Source organism: Dendrobates tinctorius, unplaced genomic scaffold (assembly GCF_039654945.1).
Source record: "Dendrobates tinctorius isolate UK_male_01 unplaced genomic scaffold, ASM3965494v1 ptg000046l, whole genome shotgun sequence".
Taxonomy (NCBI): Eukaryota; Metazoa; Chordata; class Amphibia; order Anura; family Dendrobatidae; genus Dendrobates; species Dendrobates tinctorius.
Window position 1 is genome coordinate 15184846 of NW_027361714.1, and position 21654 is coordinate 15206499.

The 21654-nt window shown below is 42.6% G+C and overlaps 1 protein-coding gene across 8 annotated transcripts in view; it reads left to right on the top strand.

Moving 5' to 3' along the window:
• Positions 1-21654, top strand: part of REPS1 (RALBP1 associated Eps domain containing 1) — a 176321-nt gene that overhangs the window by 142849 nt on the left and 11818 nt on the right. For all 8 annotated transcript variants that reach the window (XM_073575708.1, XM_073575711.1, XM_073575713.1 and 5 more), the window contains 3 exons: positions 5500-5572; positions 7483-7601; positions 13036-13100. In XM_073575708.1, coding sequence (XP_073431809.1) covers positions 5500-5572; positions 7483-7601; positions 13036-13100 — 257 coding nt within the window. The remainder of the gene's footprint in view (positions 1-5499; positions 5573-7482; positions 7602-13035; positions 13101-21654) is intronic.

Genomic DNA, 21654 nt, shown 5'->3' on the forward strand with positions numbered 1-21654 from the left:
TTTATCACATACAGAAATATAATAGCAATCATATTATGAGTAGCAAAAGGTTATATTGACAGAATGAGTTAATGCAGCAAGTCAATATTTGCAGTGTTGACCCTTCTTCAGGACATCAGCAATTCTCCCTGGCATGCTCTCAATCAACTTCTGGATCAAATCCTGACTGATAGCAGTCCATTCTTGCAAAATCAATGCTTTTATTTTGTCTGAATTTGAAGGTTTTTGTTTGTCCACCCGTCTCTTGATGATTGACCACAAGTTCTCAATGGGATTAAGATCTGGGGAGTTTCCAGGCCATGGTCCCAAAATCTCTGTTTTGTTCCCTGAGCCATTTAGTTATCACCTTTGCTTTATGCAAGGTGCTCCATCATGTTGAAAAAGGCATTGTTGATCGCCAAACTGCTCTTGGACGGTTGGGAGAAGTTGCTCTTGGAGGACATTCTGGTACCATTCTTTATTCATGGCTGTGTTTTTAGGCAAGACTGAGAGAGAGCTCATTCCCTTGGCTGAGAAGCAACCCCACACATGAATGGTTTCAGGATGCTTGACAGTTGGCATGAGACAAGACTGGTGGTAGTGCTCACCTGGTCTTCTCCGAATAAGCCATTTTCCAGATGTCCCAAACAATCGAAAAAGGGATTCATCAGAGAAAATGACTTTACCCCAATCCTCAGCAGTCCACTCCCTGTACCTCTTGCAGAATATCAGTCTGTCCATGATGTTTTTCCTGGAGAGAAGTGGCTTCTTTGCTGCCCTCCTTGAGACCAGGCCTTGCTCCAAGAGTCTCCGCCTCACAGTGCGTGCAGATGCACTCACACCTGCCTGCTGCCATTCCTGAGCAAGCTCTGCACCTTATGGTAGCCCAATCCCGCAGCTGAAACACTTTTAAGAGACGGTCCTGGCGCTTGCTGGTCTTTCTTGGGCTCCTTGGAGCCTTTTTTGGCAACAAGGGAACCTCTCTCCTTGAAGTTCTTGATGATGCGATAGATTGTTGACTGAGGTGCAATCTTTCTAGCTGCGATACTCTTCCCTGTTAGGCCATTTTTGTGCAGCGCAATGATGACTACACGTGTTTCTTTAGAGATAACCATGAGAAGAAGAGAAACAATGATGCCAAGCACTAGCCTCCTTTTAAAGTGTCCAGTGGTGTCATTCTTACTTAATCATGACAGATTGATCTCCAGCCCTGTCCTCATCAACACCCACACCTGTGTTAATGGAGCAATCACTGAAACAATGTTAGTTGGTCCTTTTAAGGCAGGGCTGCAATGATGTTGAAATGTGTTTTGGGGGATAAAGTTCATTTTCTAGGCAAATATTGACTTTGCAAGTAATTGCTGTTAAGCTGATCACTCTTTATAACATTCTGGAGTATATGCAAATTGCCATTAGAAAAAATGAAGCAGTAGACCTTGTAAAAATTAATATTTGTGTCATTCTCAAAACTTTTGGCCATGACTGTACAACAGATCTCCTTGCTTCAGGAACTTTAAAAATATGCTGATGGCTTTTAGCACCGCAATGCTAAAGGACTTTTCTTTAATGTTAAAACCTGTTACATCTCACATTCAGGAGGTGGAGGAGAGAGTGTCCCATGTGGAGGACAAAATGGGAGAATTTGCATCTTCCCATAACAACCTTATTGACTCTCACAATGACATGGCAGAAGACATAGAAGCCATATATAATAAACTTGTGGACTTTGAGGATCGTAACCGCAGGAACAACCTGAAATTAAGGGGGGGTACCAGAAACCACCACACCCTCTGAGCTGAGGGGTTATGTGCAAAATTTAATCCAAGCGGTGGTCCCCTCCTGTTCACCATACGAGCTAATTATTGATCGAGCGCACAGAGTATCTCGCCCAAGCCACTTGCCAGACACTGTTCCGAGGGATATTGTGGCACGCATTAATTGCTATCATATTAAAGAAATTGTATGCACTAAAAGGTTGAAACAAGAGCGCAATAGGGTCTTATCCGGGTAAAATGTACAATTACTAAAGGTATTATACTCACCTTCTCAAAGAGAAAGTTAAGCCTGTATAGTATGTCAGCTTGCTGCACGTCCAACGGTTCACAGCGGAACCGCACCACAGTTAATACGGAATAAATTCTTGGACTTTAAGTGCGCTGCCAGACAAATTCCATAACCACACAGGTTAAGAAAAGTTAACCCTTTAATCCCTACGCGTTTCGAAGCATAACGCTTCTTCAGGGGACCCCTGAAGAAGCGTTATGCTTCGAAACGCGTAGGGATTAAAGGGTTAACTTTTCTTAACCTGTGTGGTTATGGAATTTGTCTGGCAGCGCACTTAAAGTCCAAGAATTTATTCCGTATTAACTATCATATTAAAGAGGCACTTCTGTCTTATTCCAGAAAGAAAGGATCTCTACCTTCACCTTTCCACCAAATCAAAATTTATGCTGATCTCTCGGCAGAGACTCTGCGCTTCCTCAGGCTAATGAATCCCATCACTGCAGCCCTCAGAGAACCTCAGGTGGCGTACAGGTGGGGGGTACCCCAAGAAATTGCTCATTAACAACAAAGGATCGTGGCATACTGTCTCTTCATATGACAGAGTTAGAGATTTGCTTTGTACCTGGGATATACAAGTGCAGGAACAACTTCAGAAACAAAGAGAGCCGCCTGTAAGGGCAGAGGGTACATGGCAGAAAGCCCTCCCAAAAAGAAATAGGAGCTGAAGAAATAATCATTATCGTTTTTTGTTTTTTTTCTTTCTTTTTGCATACCTGTGGTTTATTCGGGTCTGGCACTGGCATTTTCCCGCTTTGCAGGGAATTCTGACAGGTGTAATGGGCATCCCATTAGTCATACTAGCATCTGTACGTTTACAATATGGTTATTACAATATGCTCACTTAATTTTAGAGGCCTTAACAGCCCTCATAAAAGATCTTGTATGTGAAAAGAGGCGGTCGCAGCAACTCAACTCAGCCGGTTGAAGAACTGGTGGAATCACAACGCCCTAAGTAGGTGGCTTGACCTTTTAAAGACCATTTCTCATATCTCCGGGTACAATACATTTTAAAGAAATATCTAAACTTCTCATATAGGGTTAATAGTGATATTAGGACCATCTCCTCTTTCTCATCCATAGATATGGGCTTGAGACCCCTTTATGATTACTTGGGACAGAAGAGCAGATTCGTAAAATCTATACCCTTCATATCTTGGGGGAAAAGACCTCAGTAAAGCCATACCTGACAAGGACTGGTTAAGAGCAATTAAATTGGCAGGGCGAATGTTTAGATGTGCGGCCCACTATGAATCAAACTTGAAGCGGATACTCCGCTGGTATTTTACTCCTGTGAATCTCCATTCCATGTTTCCCAACACCTCACACCTATGTTGGCGAAACTGTAAACAGGTGGGGTCCTTATATCATAAATTTTGGGATTGTCCACTTATAACTTCTTTGTGGGGATCACGCCTTCAGACTTATTTCACTTGTAGTGGGACAGACCGTCCAGCCGACTCCCAAGGTGGCGCTCCTCCTTTTAAACATACATGCATTCGCCCCGTGCTCTGGAGTTGTAACTGCTCATATTGTGTTAACGACAAGACTCCTATTAGCTAAATAGTGGAAAACAGATGTTATTCCTAAGAAAGAGGCCGTATCTCAAGTGGTTAATACCATGTTTATTGAAAAAATGCTAGCCCACAAAAATAACGCCTTACAGAAGTTCACCAGGGATTGGCAGGCTTGGGAAGCCATTCAGTCAGCGAGCCACAGTTGAACCAGTCAAAGGTTGGGGGTGGGCCCTGGGTGGGAGAGGGTTAAGACCGGAGCTCTTTATTTATACTGCAATGGTTGCATAGCTACACGTTTGTTACTTTGACCTATGTTGTACATTTGTGTTAATGTTGTATAGTATAACAAATTAAAAAAAAAAAATAGAAGCTTGCAGAGCCTAAATCACAAAGATTGACTCACACTGTCCAATATTCCTGGACTGGAATTTATTTTAGTCTACTCGGCTCCCCCTGCTCTATATCCTTCAGTCAGATATCCATGCTAAACCCCACATAACCCAATACCATGCAATAAACGTGAGTATAATAGCATGCCATGTACTCAAGATGCTTCCTGGAACGTCCCTCATGCCCCCCACGAGGGACGTTTAGCATGGATATGACTGAAGGAATTTAGGAGGGTATGACACCCCCATATAGCGGGATATGTCTGTGGATAGCCAGCTCATTAGTGTTAAGCAAAATCGTGCTGATCCCTAATCATGTTAATTATGCTGAAACTCAACACATGGGAATATATTAGCATAGCAAAATGTACTGTTTAATGATGCGTCCATGATTGTGTTGTCTCTCTTTATGGTCTAGCACCTTCTTTTTAACTTTTGGAATGTATTGTTATAAATAAAGATAACTTTATGTGCCATGGTGTGGAACCTTCTTTGATTCAGGAATATAGGTTACCACAAAAGGTGTTTAAGTTCACACGTAGCGGAATTCCCGCAGAAGTTACCGCGAGAATTCCAGAATTCCATTCCGCGGGAAAATCGCAATTTAAATTCCCGCTATGTTCCCCCGGAAAAACTAGCGATTTGCAAGCGTAATTAGCTTGCAGAATGCTAGCGTTTTCCAAGCGATCTGGAGCATTACTTGGAGAACTGATTTGACAAGAATGGTCACACTCGTCAAACAGTGTTTGACAAGTGTGACCAACTTTTTACTACTGATGCTGCCTATGCAGCATCAGTCGAAAAAGATAGGATGTAAAAAATAATAAAAAAAAATTTTTCTCACCTTCCGGGGTCCCGCGCAGCCTTCCCGCCTCTCTCCACGCTCTTGGCATCTTCCGGTCCCAGTAATCCTTTGTGCGAATGACCTCGAGACGTCCCAGACGTCGTGCTCCCGCGAGACCGCGACGTCATCGCGGTCATTCTCTCAAAGGATTACTAGGACCGGAAGATGCCGGGAGCGTGGAGAGAGGCGGGAAGGCTGCGCGGGACGCTGGAAGGTGAGAATAACAATATTTTTTATTTTAATTCTGTTTTTTACAGGGATATGGTAGCCACAGCCTGTTGGACAGTCTCCTCTCCTCCGGCCCGTGGGTACCATCCGCAAATGTTCAGCTTACTTTTTGCATGGTGTGCACAGCCACATGCGGAAACTAAGCAGAACAATGCATTCCTATGTGGGCGGAATCGCCGCAATTCTGTTAAATTAATGAGCATGCTGCGTTTTTTACCACGAAGCGATTCCGACGCGGAAAAAAACGCAGCATTAGCACAGCATTGCGGAATCCCATAGGATTGCATGGGATGCTTATTTTTCGCGGCAAAATCGCGCGTTTAAAACTGCCGCGAAAACGTGAAAAAACGTGACATGTGAACGCAGCCTTACTTGTTAGTGTGTTCACACTTGGCACATATGTGACTTTGTATAATTTTGATTCATTTCCAGCACTGCATGGTGGGAAGTAATATAAGTACTCTTTGTTATGATTTTGCAGCAGATGGTTATAGCAGTTCAGACAGTTATAACTCTGATCCTGAAGAGATTGGAAGTGTGGCTACAAGGCAGCGGTGAGTACTAGTTCTTTTTCTTCTATATTTGTACTCCTTTTCCTGTGTAATTCTGTGATTTCTTCTGGATTTTGAAGTTTATAACTGGGGTTTGCTTGAAGGCTGATCTTGTTTTCGTCATATTAAGACTCATACATGTTAGTTTGTATTTTAGAGTGGGAATGTCTTTCCTCTCCTGACAGTTGATTTGGCTAATTTAATCCCTTCCCATTATTAGATTTACTAGTATGTCTTATCTTGTAGGTAGTTTGTCAAATATTGATGTACCAGTGCATCTTGGTGGTGATGCGGGTACAAAAACTGTGCCCACCTGGAATACCACAGGAGTCCGGCTTAACCAATAGCTGAGCTCCTACTGTGTGTGTGCATATTTATATTCTGTTTTACAGCAGGAGCTCGGCTATCAGCTAAGCTGAACTCCTGAAAGATATATACATATAGCTATAACACATTTCATTTAGAAGCTTGTCTCAACCCATTGGCACCCTGCAACACAGTCACAGGGAGCTGATGGTTGTCATGGCACCCAAAGGGCCACCAGGTCTACCAGGTACTGTGGCCTTTTAGGCATCCTTTCAGTATAAAGCTAACAGGTCTAATGCCCTTCAGTACAGAAGTAGTGCAGAATATTAGACAAGGGATCAGTAAATGAAAGTTCAAGTTCCATCCTCTACCCCTACACTATACTGCTCATATTTGTTGTAGCAAAAACATTCCCTTTTAAGTATGAATGGAAAAACAAACTGGAACCCTTTAATAATAGGGTTGTAATCGTCCAGCCTCATAGTAAAGACACGTGTATTTGTGTACAGTGTATTTATTGTATATGTATGTTTATCTGAGATGCCCCACAACTGAGGTTGGCATGAAAGAAATCCTCAAGCCGTGCCCTATATGGACTCAATGTTTTTTTTCTTTCTAGCCTCACCATATCTCTTGTATTCTCCTAAAGGTACTGTCACACTAAGCGATATCGCAAGCAATATTGCTATAACTTGTGACGTTATAGCGATATTGCTAGCGACATCGCTGTGTCTGATACTTACCTCCGACCGCTCCCCCGCTGGTTATCGCTGATCGCGCGAGAACGTCCAGGACTGTTTCTCGTCATCAGCTTCCTGCGGCACTTTCTGTGGAGAGACGAGCGTGGAGGCGGGCGGGAGGACGCAAGATCGCCTAGTGTGACAGGTAAGTAGCGACCCCCGTCCCCAGCGATGTCGCTGGTGAGATCTGCCTATGTGGCAGCTCACTAGCGACCACTTAGCGATGTACCAGCGATCCTGACCGCGTCATATCGCTGGTCGGGATCGCTGGTACATCGCTAAGTGTGACAGTACCTTTACCCACACTCTACCTTCACGACAGGGTTGTTAGCTTGGACCTGCTGGTCAGGTTTTTATTTTGACTTCAATCTAACAACTACCTTGGTTTCATGTTGAAAGTATATTAATAAAATACACATAAAAAAAACAAGAAAAAAAAGCCACAATGTTCTTGGCCAGTAAACAGGAGTTGCCTAACAATCAGATGTTGAAATAATTTCTCTACCTGTGTCCTATGTGATATTTAACCAACGCCCTAAAAGACACTTGTTTCTATGGCAACTTGGCTCTGTGAAATCTGTTCCACCTACTTTGTAGTTTAACTAGATGACTTCAATGATGCAGAGTAGGTTGCAGCGTGCAAATTCAGCAGCCCACCTCCCGCTCTGTGCCTTGCATCTGTTTAGCATTGGTTTCCATTTGGGGCTTCTTGGTTCATTAGGACATTGAGGAGCATTTCTGTTATGAGAACATACAAATAGAAGCAAGAAATGTAGAAATTGAAGAGGTGACTTTAATGGTGAGTTACTGTGTTTGTCTTAACTCTTAAGTGTTTTCTTGTTTGACGTGTCATTGTATTTATTGTAGGTCCCATTCTGGCACTTCTCCAGACAGCACAGCACCACCACCTCCTCCACCAAGACCACCCGCGTCCCATTCTCGCTCCTCATCCTTAGATATGAACAGAACATTTGCAGTTACAACAGGTGAGGACTTCTGTAAGTTGTTAACTGGATGTAGAAAGTTTATAATACAAAATGTTTTCCTTTGGGAAGAATAACCGTAAATGCGAACTAAAGCGGAACTGCTGGGATCCTTAAGACTGCACTAATAACTTATGGAGAGATTTCATACTGCTCGTCAGGGACTTCTTGATAAAGTAGTGTTATCTGTCTTCCTATCACTTTAGCAGTGTGAAAATATCCTGGGAAAATGCCAATAACTGTACCCTAACTATTACAATTTATTCGCTAATGAGATGGATTTGGTGATATTCCAGGAAATGCAGGACAGCAAGACCAGAGTTGGCACACTTGCAGAGTTTTGTGCTTCATTTATTGGTAGCCAGTAGTGATGAGCGAGTATACTCGTTGCTCGGGTTTTTCCGAGTATTTTGGCTTGCTCAGAGATTTGGTTTCTGTCAGCCTCAGCTGTATGATTAGCGACTTGTAGACAGGCTGAACACATGTGTGGAATGCCTGTTAGGGTATTCCCATATGTATTCAGCCTGTCTACAAGTCGCAAATCATTCAGCTAAGACGACGAAAACTAAATCTCTGAGCACTCCAAAATACTGGGAGATCACCCGAGCAATGATGCTACTCGCCCATCAGTAGTAGCCAGAAATAACTATTTACACAAGGACACATTTGGTATTTCTTAAAGGGAATATTTTAAAAAATATTCACTGAACTAAATTGAGTCCCAATTTTTTAGCTTTTTTTTTTTTTCCTTCTTAAAGGGAATCTGTCAGTAGGATCAACTATTCTAAGCCATCTATATGGGCACAAAGGTCATAGGAAGCTGAGTAAAGTGATACGTTGATGTCTGCGATCTGATGTCTTATTCCAGAGAGAGAAACCTGAGGCTTCAAAAAATTGCTAATTTGATAAGCTGATTTTATTAAGGTCATCGGTCACACAATGCCCAACGTTTCGGCCACACCGGCCTTTGTCAAGGGTATTTTATCTAAACAGACCATAATAATGACATCAAATATTAGTATAACACTGAAAAACTTAAATAAAACATGGAATTGTTGACTGATATTAATGACAAAATTACAAAAGAAAATATGACAAAACTAAATGCTTATATTGACATCAAATAAATAATAACAAAGTTGAAGTATAATATCCAAAACAGAATGTCCATCATTGGCAACAATTGTTCTAGACAAAAAGTTGTCTCACAAAAAAACTACAACTTAAGGCAGCTTTCTGGTATCACAGAAAATAAGTGTATAAATTGATGCGTGACAAATACCTGTGTGACAGTGTGCTGAAAATTCAGTGCTCTATAATAAGGGCAAAAAGGAAAAGAAATATATAAGATGGCGTGTCACCAAAAGAAATGCAGGTATATTATGCTTAAAGGAAAAAGAGAGAGATATAGAGATAAGTATAACCTTGAGGTAAACAAACCTGTAGCAGGAACAAGCGGAAAAACAAGACTGCGCCGCTGTGTTAGTGGAGTGAATGTTTCCTGAAGGTGCGTCTATTTATGCCCCTAAAATGAGGAAAATGCAATGCAGCTGTGTGCAGTCGATCGCGCTGAAACCGCGCATGCGCAGACCGTCAGGAAGGACGGAAGTGTGACCGCTGTGTGTCAAAAGCCTTGGTGAAGACGCGCGTGCGCGCCGACCGTCAAAAGGACAGAATTGGGGCATACAGCAACCAGCAATATGGCTAAAAACAGTACAAGAAGGGATGGAACAAGTAACAACTAATGTGCGCGGTGACTATATATAGATAGATATATATATATATATATAATGTGAACATAGGGACAGACGCCTCCATATTAAAAGTATTACAGAAACATAAGAAATATGTATGATAGCTATGTGCCTGCGATAAACAGAACAGGAACAAACGTAGAATATATTATGTTAAGAAAAAAGCGGGAAAGAAAGGCAAAGGCCTGTTTCACACTTGCGTTTTTTTGCAGCGCGTTTTTCCCGCAAAAAAACGCATTGAAAAAACGCATACAACTGCTGCGTTTTTTTCAAGCATTTTTATGAGCATGCATGAAAAAAACGCAGCGTTTTTATGCGTTTGTATGCGTTTTTAGTGCGTTTTTACCGCGTTTGTGTTTTTTTCCAACATTAGGTGGCCCCTCACACTAACCCAAACCATGACTTTACTAACCCTGACCCTAACCCTGACCCTAACCCTGACCCTAACCCTTAACCAAACCATACTTAACCCTAACCCTGACCCTAACCCTTAACCAAACCATACTTAACCCTGACCCTAACCCTTAACCAAACCATACTTAACCCTAACCCTGACCCTAACCCTGACCCTAACCCTTAACCAAACCATACTTAACCCTAACCCTTAACCAAACCATACTTAACCCTGACCCTAACCCTTAACCAAACCATACTTAACCCTAACCCTGACCCTAACCCTTAACCAAACCATACTTAACCCTAACCCTGACCCCAACCCTAACCCTAAACCCCCTTAACTAACCCTAACTCTAACCCAAACCCCTAAATTCCATGGTTAACAAAAAAAAAACGCATGTGCAAAAAAACGCATACATAAGCATGCCAATGCGAACATATGCGCACCCATAGACTTATATTGGGTGTCTTGCTGTAAAAAAACGCATTGCGCGCGCATGAGTTTTTTTTGAGGCAAATCGGACGCACAAAAAATGCAACAGGTTGCATTTTGTGCGCCCAAGCGCATACCGCAAAAAAACGCATGCGCGGTAAAACGCGTACAAACGCATGTGTATGCGCACATAAGCGCATCCCATGCAAAGTATAGGGGAAAAAAAACGCATGCGCTATTTAGCGCTAAATTACTGCGAAAAAAAACGCAAATGTGAAACCAGCCAAAGAAAGAAAAATCAAAAGGTAAAGAAACAAGCCATTGTTGTCGTCCAATCACCTAATGAAGTGAATATCAAATAAGCCCAAAGGTGAATACGCGCGTCTTCACCAAGGCTTATGACACACAGCGGTCACACTTCCGTCCTTCCTGACGGTCTGCGCATGCGCGGTTTCAGCACGATTGACTGCACACAGCTGCATTGCATTTTCCTCATTTAAGGGGCTTAAATAGACGCACCTTCAGGAAACATTCACTCCACTAACACAGCGGCGCAGATTTGTTTTTCTGCTTGTTCCTGCTACAGGTTTGTTTACGTCAAGGTTATACTTAACTATATATATCTCTTTTTCCTTTAAGCATAATATACCTGCATTTCTTTTGGTGACACGCCATCTTATATATTAATTTTCCTTTTTGCCCTTATTATAGAGCACTGAATTTTCAGCACACTGTCACACAGGTATTTGTCACACATCAATTTATACACTATTTTCTGTGATACCAGAAAGCTGCCTTATCTTAGGTTGTAGTCTTTTTGTGAGACAACTTTTTGTCTAGAACAATTGTTGCCAATGGTGGACATTCTGTTTTGGATATTATACTTCAACTTTATTTATTTGATGTCAGTATAAGCATTTACTTTTGTCATATTTTCTTTTGTAATTTTGGCATTAATATCAGTCAACAATTCCATGTTTTATTTAAGTTTTTCAGTGTTATACTAATATTTGATATCATTATTATGTTCTGTTAAGATAAAATACCCTTGATAAAGGCCGGTGTGACCGAAACGTTGGGCATTGTGTGACTGATGACCTTAATAAAATTAGCTTATCAAATTAGCAATTTTTTGAAGCCTCAGGTTTATTATTATACTGCTTTTTTCCTGACGGACTGGTTGTCTCCCCCCATATGTGTGTGTGTGTGTGTGTGTGTGTGTGTATATATATATTTATTCCAGAGAAATCCATGTTTTTCTTGTATGTAAATGAGCTGTTCAGGACTATTGGCCGGACACGGATCTGCATGAGATTCTGCCTGCAGAGCTTATTTTATATGAAGGGTCAGTTCCCAGTGTGAGACAAAGTAACACAGAGCAGTAGAACTGAACTTTGATTCCTTGTAAATAATACATTTGCTGCCGCTCTCACAGCTCTGCTGTATTGCAATATTACAACCCTGTCTGCCTGTGAGCTGGAAGCTGAGAGGAACCTGCAGATGTGTCAGATGTAATCTCACACAACTCTGCAGTGTGTATGTGTAAGTGTGCAACATGATATATCTAATAGATATAACTATATATATGTTTTTGACTTAATGGCGTGCCTTACTATAAGACGCACCCCAGGTTTAGACAGCAGAAATGGGAAACTCATTTCCTACTAGATAAAACTTCCCTGTTGGTGTAAAGAAATGGCGGTTTCACCATCAGGGTACAATAGGGAGATAATAGACCTATGGTTAGAGATTTTCTACATGTGTATTGCACACACAGCTTTAGATCAGGAGTGGGGAATCTTTTTTTTCTAAGAAGGGCCATTTGGATATTTATACTGTCCTTCGGGGGTCGCATAATATGCATGCGAATCATCACCCCACAAAGTATGCCCCGATGCTGGCACTGGTGTCATGATGTAATCTTTCACTGAATGCACCTCAGTGCAGTGAAAACTGCGTGGTCGTACTATCAAAATACTGCTGCCGTCCCAAGTTCTCCAGTCCCTGGGAATCTGCCTGGGGGTTGGCTAAAAGGTCATCGAGGGCCGTAAATGGCTGTTGGGCCGGAGTTCACTCACCCTTGCTTTACAGCATGCACATTATGTACGCTTTCCGTAGTGCACGAACACTGCTCTGCTGGACACAACTTTACAACTTCTACATGCGCGCACGCAGCTCTGCTACGTCAACAAACACAGCTCCGCTACACCACACCCAGCTCAACTGCATGATCAAAAAAAACGCATATACCGTACATAACCATATTTTTCCCTCCAGGCACGTGAGTGATTACATAACCGGAAAGGTAATTTAGCTAGTTAGGATCTGCTGCATTCATGCAGGTCCTGGTAACTTCCTCTCCTGCCCTGCACTAATCAGACTGAGCAATATTGGACCAAAGCAGGGAGATCAGTTTTCAGTGATCATGAGGGATACTTTCAGCCTTCTCCCCGAAGCTGCCTCCAGACTTCTTAGTACGATTATTTTTATTGCAAAAAAGAATGTGTAAGGTTATGTTCACACGATGCGTTTTTGCAGCAGTTTTGTGATGCTTTTTTTTTCCATGCAAATCTTCTGCTATGTTACACAGTACCTGCAAAGTCTGAGATTTCAGAAATCTCATGCACACACCTTCCTTGCTTTTTTTTCCTGACTTGTCAAGGAGCTGTGTTTTTGCGAAATGCAGCATGTCACTACTTTCGGTGTTTTTGCAGCGTTTTTCACCCATTAAAAGTAAACATGGTCATGGGACGAGATGGAAGCTACTCTGCCTCCTGTCAAGTGACTGCGCTATGCCACACGGTAAGCATGTCAGGGCATGTAGGTGGTCTTACTGTCTTCTCTTTTATCACAGGACAGCCCCAGACTGCCGCAGTAACACATCCACCTGCAGTTCCTCCCCGGCCTTTGCCTACTCAGGTATGTGACCATATAGGCTGTTGTAGGGTCTTCAGGTGCTCTAGACATACCGCTAAAATTAGGACATTCAAAACAAGACATGCCAAAGGCTGATCATAACCAGCATGTTTGTAGTGTTCACACTGGCCTCTTAGCCTGCTCATACTGTGTTGTTGAGCAGTTGGTTAGAAGCCATCTTGTGGTTCTGGCCTTCAGGTAGGATAAATACCACCTCCATTAGTAGAAACATAATGCCATTCCCTATAATTACTGTGATCACTCAGATATTGGAAATCTTTATTTAGGTCAGATAAATATATAGCAGGTCAATATGACCATTTATATCAAGTACTACTACAGTCATCCAATAATTATACAGGGAGGGAAAACTCCTGATCCTTTTTAATAAATCAAGTCAAAAGAATAATGGCCGGGTAGATACTGTAATGGGCAAATACTAAGTTCATCAGTGGTTTGTAAGACGTATTACACAAATCTGACAGTTAATGTAGCAAAACAGTTCTGCGTGGATTCACACAGTCCACTCTGTTCTGTTTTTCTACAGTTTTTTTTATGCTAAACCCAGTAGTGCATACGCAATGAATGAATTTTATAAAAGACTGAAAATTCTCCTCTAGTTCCCCATAATGAGGCAGTTGGAGTCACTTTGGATATTGTCTGGCCTATGATCCAGTGGTGTCTGCAGAGCATGCAGGAAAAGCACGGTGAATGCAGCGTCTCCGCCATTGGTTACTGGTAAGCTTACCCGTAACCAACGGTGGATGCTGCATTCATATTACTTTTCCAGCATTCTCCTTCCTGTGGATTCATTAGCAATTCTAACACTGATGAAGGAGACCGAAACGGTTGTATGTACATTTGTGGATTGCTTATTAAAATATTTGAACATTTACCTTATTACTGTTTGGCGTGCCAGGTTTCTGCCATATATACTGATGGTTTTGGACCCTACTTGTGCATCGGATACAGTAGTGCCTTGGTTATTTAGCATAAACCACAATGAGAGCCCGCTTAGTTTATGGGTTCATGTATCCCCGTGGCTGCAACACCAGCCCAAATGATCACCCTTCCACCACCATGCTTTACAGTTGATATGAGATGTTTGTGCTAACAAGCGGAGTTTGGTTTTCGTCAAACGTGGCACAGGCCACATGTCTTCAATTTGGGGTTTCTTTTTTTTTTTTTATCAGATAATTTTTTATTAAACATTTTCAAAAACTGAAAAAAAACAGGTAATCACATACAGGGAAGTTCCCAAATAGTGTATTACATAAACACAATAGAACCCCACAAAAATCCCTCCCATCTTACCCCCCACCCTCACCCGACAAAAAAAACTCTCTTCTCTCTCGCTGCATTTGGTCTCACAGCCAGAGTTTTCCAGTTATATCCTTCTCAACGCTCTCATCCATGTTAATCTAGAAGGAGCCAACCTGGGTGTGTCCAACCAAGGCATCCACATATCCTCCCATTTCTTAATTGTTGTTCTCTTTTGATACTTATTTTTCCATATCTATATTATTAACTGCATCAGTAACTTCCGTGATTGTGGGTACAGAGGATCCCTTCCAGTGAGCCGCCACTCTTACGAGCTTGATATAATGTTCGTGAGACTGCCAGCTGGTGCTCCTCCGAGAGTGGCAAATTCTTCAACCGACCCAGGAGAGCCATTTTGGGGTCTAGTACCATTTGACATTGATAGACTGTATTAAGTAAATCAGTCACATCCCCCCAAAACCTACGTAACCGAAGACAGTTCCAGGTCATGTGTATCAGATCCGCATTGGGCGTTCCACATTTCCAACAATCTGCCTCCCTAGCATAGCCCATTTTCAACAGCCGTACAGGAGTTCGATAAACTCGATGAAGCAAATAAAGATGCGACACTCTCTGCGCCTCGCTAACCAAGACTTTCGTGACTTCTTGCAATGCATCTTCCCATTCATTCATCTGTTAAATCACCTACATCAACTTGCCACTTATTCTTCAATGCTTCCAAGCTTGTCACTTTCTTTTCCAACATTGTTGCATATATCATGGATATAATACCTCTTGATCCTCCTCCCCCCACTACTCTATCCAACAGCGGAGTTTTGGCTTGGTTACCTAGTGGAGCGAGTCGCTGTTGTGTTTCACAAGCATGTCTCAGCTGTAGATATTGAAAAAATCTTGCATTAGGAATGGAAAACGTCTGTTTAAGATCCTCAAAAGATCGACACTCCCCTTCAGAATAAAGCTGTGATACTAGTTTAATCCCTCTCCTCTCCCATAGCTCAAAACCCTCCAATTTATTTAGCTCTGTACATGTCAAGTTTCTCCAAATCAGGGAATGCGCCGTGACTCCCTGTATACCCAGTATTTCTTTAAACTCTATTTTTATTACAAATTTTTGTTACCAAACAAAAAAGAAAAAGAAACCACAGATACAAGTCATGGTACATAGTTGCATAATTTGGAGAAACACAACCTCGCAGCTATAATTGTAAACATGTACCCCTCGTAGCAGTCTGTCTAATAATCATTAACATCTCACTTCCTCTCTATGGTTACATATTAGAAGATCAACCTTGACCTTGTTACCCCTAACCCTTCCCAACAATCTCTCCCGCCCCCCAAAAACCCTAAAACCTTTTCCTCCCTTGCTTTATAGAAGAAGAAAAAAAAAAAATCTACTCGCTCACAGACCCTAAGACCTTCCGTCTTTGACTTTCTTTGGCTCACAGAAATCATTCGCTTCAATTCAGGCTTAATATTCCCAGTGTTCCCCCCAAGGATTCCCTGTGGTACCACGTTGTGTCTCTGAAAGGACCAACTATGCGTTGTATTTCCTCCTTATTACAGTGCTCCACAATATAATGCCTCCATTTTGTAAAAAATCTAGATGTTTCGCAAGACTTCCTCTTCTCTGCCTCTAACCTCTCCATTAGCATTACATGCTTCAGGCATCCCGAGAGTTCTTTTATGGTGAGCATGTCCTACTGTAGCCAGTATTTTAATAATAGTTTTTTCATGAGCATTATGATTATGTGGACGACCTGCAGGGGCGCCCCCCCCCCCCCCTCCATGAGCATCGGGGGACCTTTCCCAGTGGTGAAATAAAACCAAATCTCTCGGGATTTCATCGCCCCAATCCCAAATGTTCTTTATATATTTTCTAACTGCACCCCACATGTCCGCCACCTGCTTGCAAATCAGCAGGCCATGAAGTAAGTCAGTATATGGGGTATTACATTTGGGACATTTCGTGAGTCTTTCTGGCTTATCAGTGCTCCTTGGAAATTGGAAGGCGTATATTGCCCTATGTATTATTTTGAATTGAGTTTCTCTCCAGCTTTCATTAATAAGGGACTGGCGAGCTTTAGTCCACCCCTTCCTTATTTTGTCTCCAATAGCCCTGTCCTCCAGTTGCGATTCCCATTTTTTATAGAAGGTATCTGGATGACTATCTAAAAGCACCCCTCTCAACGTGCTGTACAGCATTGAAATAGACGAGAAGTTTTTTGCTGCATCCACCATTCTATCGAACTCGTTGCATGTGAACTCCGCCTGCGTGTCAATTAAGTGGGACATGATATGATACCTAATCTGTTCAAATTGTACCGTTTGAAATTTTTGGAGATCAAATTTTTCTATTATTTCGTTTTGTTTTAGTCATCTATTCTCTGTAGGATGAGTCAGATGAGCTATCTCCTGTATACCCCTGTCTCTCCATTCCTTAAACAATTTATTCTCTACTCCCGGTAAAAACTCTGTTATTCCACAATGGGAGGTATTTAGAAATTCGGAACGGAAGTTTGTATTTTTTTTCTCACCGTCTTCCAGGTGGCAATAGTATTCCGGAATATCAAAGAATTTTTGATTTTGGCTGGAAGCATCTTTAGTCTTGCGTGCAACAAGGACCTGAGATCCCAAGGTTGGGCATAATCCCTCTCTATGGCATAGGCCGAATATTTACTCTCTCCATGCAACCAGTTTAAAAAATACCTTGTCAGGCACGCTATATTATAGTTTCTAACACTCGATAAGTTTAAGCCCCCTTCCATCTTTGGAGTCATCAACTTCCCTAGACTTATGCGTGGTTTTTTGTTTCTCCAAATAAATTTGGAGAATGCAGAATTCAAGGATTTTACATCATTGTGTTTCAGCAGGAGTGGGATCGTTTGAAGGTGGTACATTAGTTTCAAAGTACTCATCATTTTAATAAGCTGTATTCTCCCTGTCAAATTTAATGGCAGGTCCTTCCACTTTACTAGATCATTTACTATATTTGCTATTAATGGAGGGTAGTTTAATTTGTATATGGATGATGGCTCCCCCCCTATTTTAATGCCTAGATATTTAATATAAGATTTCGCCATGCCCACCCCCAATTGAGCTCTTTTTAATTTCTGTCTATTCGCCGCGTCCCACCTTCCCAGGGGAAGCAGTTCGGATTTAATCTTGTTAATTTTAAAACCTGCATAGTCCCCATATGTATTGATCGTTTCTATAGCCGATTCCACCTGCACAAAAGGATCCCTTAGGAAAAGCAAAATATCATCGGCAAAGAAAGTAGCGCGCACTGCCTCCCCACGATCTGAATGCCAGGAAACCGCTGCGGGTCAGACAGCTCTCTCACCAAAGGTTCCAGAGCTATATTGAATAGCAGAGGCGACAAAGGACACCCCTGCCTTGTCCCCTTGGACAGTGGGAATCTGTCCGAGAGGAGACCTGGAATGTAGATCTGGGCCTCCGGCTTTGAATATATCTCTGTGATGTAGGTCAGGAAGGAGCCGCCAAAACCCATTCTTGCCAATACCTTGAAAAGCCATTCCCACCTGACAATTATCAAATGCTTTTTCGGCATCGATTGTTAGTAGTGCTGGCTTTTCACTTGGAGTGGGATTGAGGTTTACCCTGTCCAAAACCAACATGGCTTTTCTCATGTTGCTCGTTGCCGACCTACCCTTAACAAAGCCCGCCTGTGATTCTGAAATTAGGTGTGGTAATATGTCTGCCAATCTATCGGCCAATATTTTAGACATTATTTTATCTACATTTATTAAGGAAATGGGACAATATGATCTCGGCGACAGGGGATCCTTTCCTGGTTTTGGTAGAACTTTGATATATGCTAATTTGCTGGGCCTCGTCATAGGTTTCCCTTCTAGTATCCCGTTAAATAATTTTTCTAAAACAGGGGATGCTTCGTCCTGTAAAATCTTAAAAAATTCTCCCGAATAGCCATCAGGGCCCGGGGCTTTCCCATTCCCCAAGTTCCTAATTGTCTGTTTAATTTCTTCTTGTGTGATGGATGTATTTAGGAATTGTTTTTGTTCATCTGATAACTTCGGGATATCTTGTCGGTTGAGTAATGTAGTCGTCGGTATTCCCCGATCCGCCTTATCCATATAAAGGTTCTTATAGTATTTTCCCAGAATACTGGCTATTTCTTTTGGTTTATTCTGTATGTTGCCATTTTGATCTTTTAGATGAAAAGGGCCTTGCGCAAAGAATCTATTCCTGACCATAGAGGCCATCAGTTTTCCTGCTTTATTTCCATATCTATGGAATTTGGCCTCACTAGATGATTTAAATAATTGTTCCCTCTTTGCCATCCAAGTATTAAATTCTCTTTGTTCCATTAACCAGTTATCCTTATTTAGTTTGTTGGGGTGGCTTTGAAATAGGGTATAAGTCTGTCTGAGCCTGTTCGTGAGTACTGTGTACTTTTCCTGTGTTTTTTTTTTTTTTAAAGCTGACGTGTATGAAATTATTTTTCCCCTCATGACTACTTTAATTGTTTCCCATAGTAGGGGTGAGTTAGTCTCGTGTGCCCTATTGTCTTCTCTTATCTGTCCCCACCACTCCCTCAGTTTTAATTCGAAATCCTCGTTGTCGTATAAGTAACTAGGAAATCTCCATAGATAATCTGTTCCTCTAGGGAACGTATCTGCCAGTTCTATTATCACGGGCGCATGATCCGATATCACCAGATCGTGTATTGTAGCCGACAGCAATCTGTTAAGGATAGGCGGGGAGACAAAGAAATGATCTATCCTCGACCACGCATCCCTGGCGGGTGAATAGAAAGTGAACTCCCTATCCTGTGGGTGCAGATATCTCCAAGTGTCAGTCAGGCCCGTGTTTTTTAGCAATGGGGGAATTACTTTATCTTGGCCTCTCAGTCCCGGTGTCCCCCGTGATTCGTTTTTTCTATCCTCTAAGATATTCACCACCGAGTTAAAATCCCCCCCGATTATCAGATTCTGTGTGGGATCTTTCAATATTTCTTGTTCTAGATAATGATAGTATTTTTTGTTGTTTTCGTTGGGGGCATAAACGTTCATTATTTTTGTATGTGTTACCAGATGCCGTTATGGTGATCGAGTGTAGCCTCCCCTCATGATCCGTTGTAGTGTTCACCATCTGGTGTTGGAAATTTTTATCTATTAAAATTAGTACTCCTGCCTTGTTATTAATAGCTGGAGACCCATATGTTTTGCCCACCCACAATTTTTCCATCCTCATGAAGTCCGACAACTCCAAATGTGTCTCTTGTAATAGGGCTATATCTGGCTTAATACGTTTAAGATGTCTAAGAATCATTAGCCTCTTCTGTGGGGACCTCAGGCCCTTTACATTCCAAGTAACGATCCTCATAAATTTTTGTTTTTTTTAGGTGGGCCAACTATAGGTGTCCTAATGACACCTAATACAGGGGCACGAATATGGGAGCTGCCTATCCTGCTTTGTCCATATGAGCCAGTTTTCTGTCGCCTTAATAGCCTACGAGCGCCATTTGCAAGTATCTTAACAAGAAAATCAAAAAAATCAAAATTACAGTTATACCCCCAGCAAACCAATTGAACCAAAATTAACATTTTCCCTGCCCCCTTATCCCCTAAGGGACCTGAAGAATGTCTCCAGGACCCTTGTCCAGATTGGCATACCATTCTTGACTTCACTTCTTCCCCGCACATTTTCCTTCCCTTGCTCCCCTCCCCCCTTTCCTCTCTCCCATTATTGCGTGATCAGTTACAGTCAGACATATAAAAAACAGATACCTCAGGCAGTCCGAGAGGTGATCAGACCCCAGAAAGAGAGAGAAAAAGAAAAAAAAAGAAGAAAAAACAGCTAAACATCAAGACCCCATTCTGTCCTCAGTAGCAACCCGTACACCGCTCTTCAAACCTTCCCGGACTGTTTGGACGTTCTCTGGGCCTTCGGTAGATCCGATGCTAGATTCGGGCTTCTATCCTCAGTGTATGTCGGCCAGCTCTTTAGATGATCCCTGGGACTGTTTGCGCTTCCCTGCGATCTTGCATCCTCTGTGTGGTCGACTCCCAGGGTCTTGAGATATTTCTCTGCCTCTTTGGGATTATAAAATGAATGTGAAGAGCCATCTTGATGTCTGATGTAGAGGGTTGCCGGGTATCTCAATTGGAATCGCACATTGTTTTTATGTAATTTTGTGCATATCTCACTGAAAGCTCTGCGTTGCCTGGTCACTTCTGCAGAAAAGTCTTCGAATAAGAGCACCTTTTCCCCCCTAATTTCAAGGGGTCGTCTAAGTCTTTTATAGGACTGAATGACATCATTTTTGTCTGAAAAGTTCAGGTATTTGGTAATGATTTGCCTAGGTCTTATCTGGTTACCCACTTCGGACGAGTTCTTTTGGGGACCAATGCGGTGTACTCACTCTATTATCTTCCCCGCCTCGATCCCCAATGCCTCGGGGATCATATTTTCGCACAGATTTCTTAAGTCCTTTATGGGGAATTTTTCAAAGATTCCTATGATCCGGATATTGCTCCGTCTGGATCTGTTTTCCAGATCATCAATTTTATCTCTCAAAATCAGATTTTCTTTAGATAGTCTAGATATTGTTGTCTGGTCATCATAAACAGTGTCCTCCAGTGTAGACACACGTGTCTCCACTGCGGACACCTTCTCAGCAGTTTCATCCAGGTGCGTCTGCATGTCATGCAAAGCTGATCCTATGTAGTCCCTCAGCTTAGACGTAATTTCAGGCAGCAAATGTCCTGCCACCTCCCCGCCAGCTTTTTATAGTCCATCTCCGGTATCTGCAGCCTAGGGGGGTCGCGCTCCTCATAGTCGCCGCGTTCCTCCGTGGCAGCAGGGGATGCAGGGGCATATAGCGCTTCAGGGAGAGTGCATACCTTAGGGGTACCCTGGGTCTCCTTGGGCTTCCCGGTCGCGGTTTCCCCAGACTTGTGTGTTGTAGCCCTGCCGTCTCTCCTTCCTCCCTGCTCCCCCTTCCTCTCCGTTTGCTTTGCAGCAGCTACTGCCGCTGCTGAGGTTGGCGCCATCTTGGAAGGCGCGCGTGTCTCCCTCCCTCGGCTTTGAGCTGCTCCCCTACCGCTGTTCCTGAGGACGTATCTGTCCATGCAGCGGTGCAGCAGGGCCGGACCTTCCTCTCCTCCCGTTCCCGGTACTCCAAGGGTCTGATGTGCGGTATAAATGCTGCCTTTTAGCAGGGGGTTGGGGAGCGCTGGAAGCCCTGCTCCTCACATGCGGGCGCCGGAACCGGAAGTGTATACCCAGTATTTCT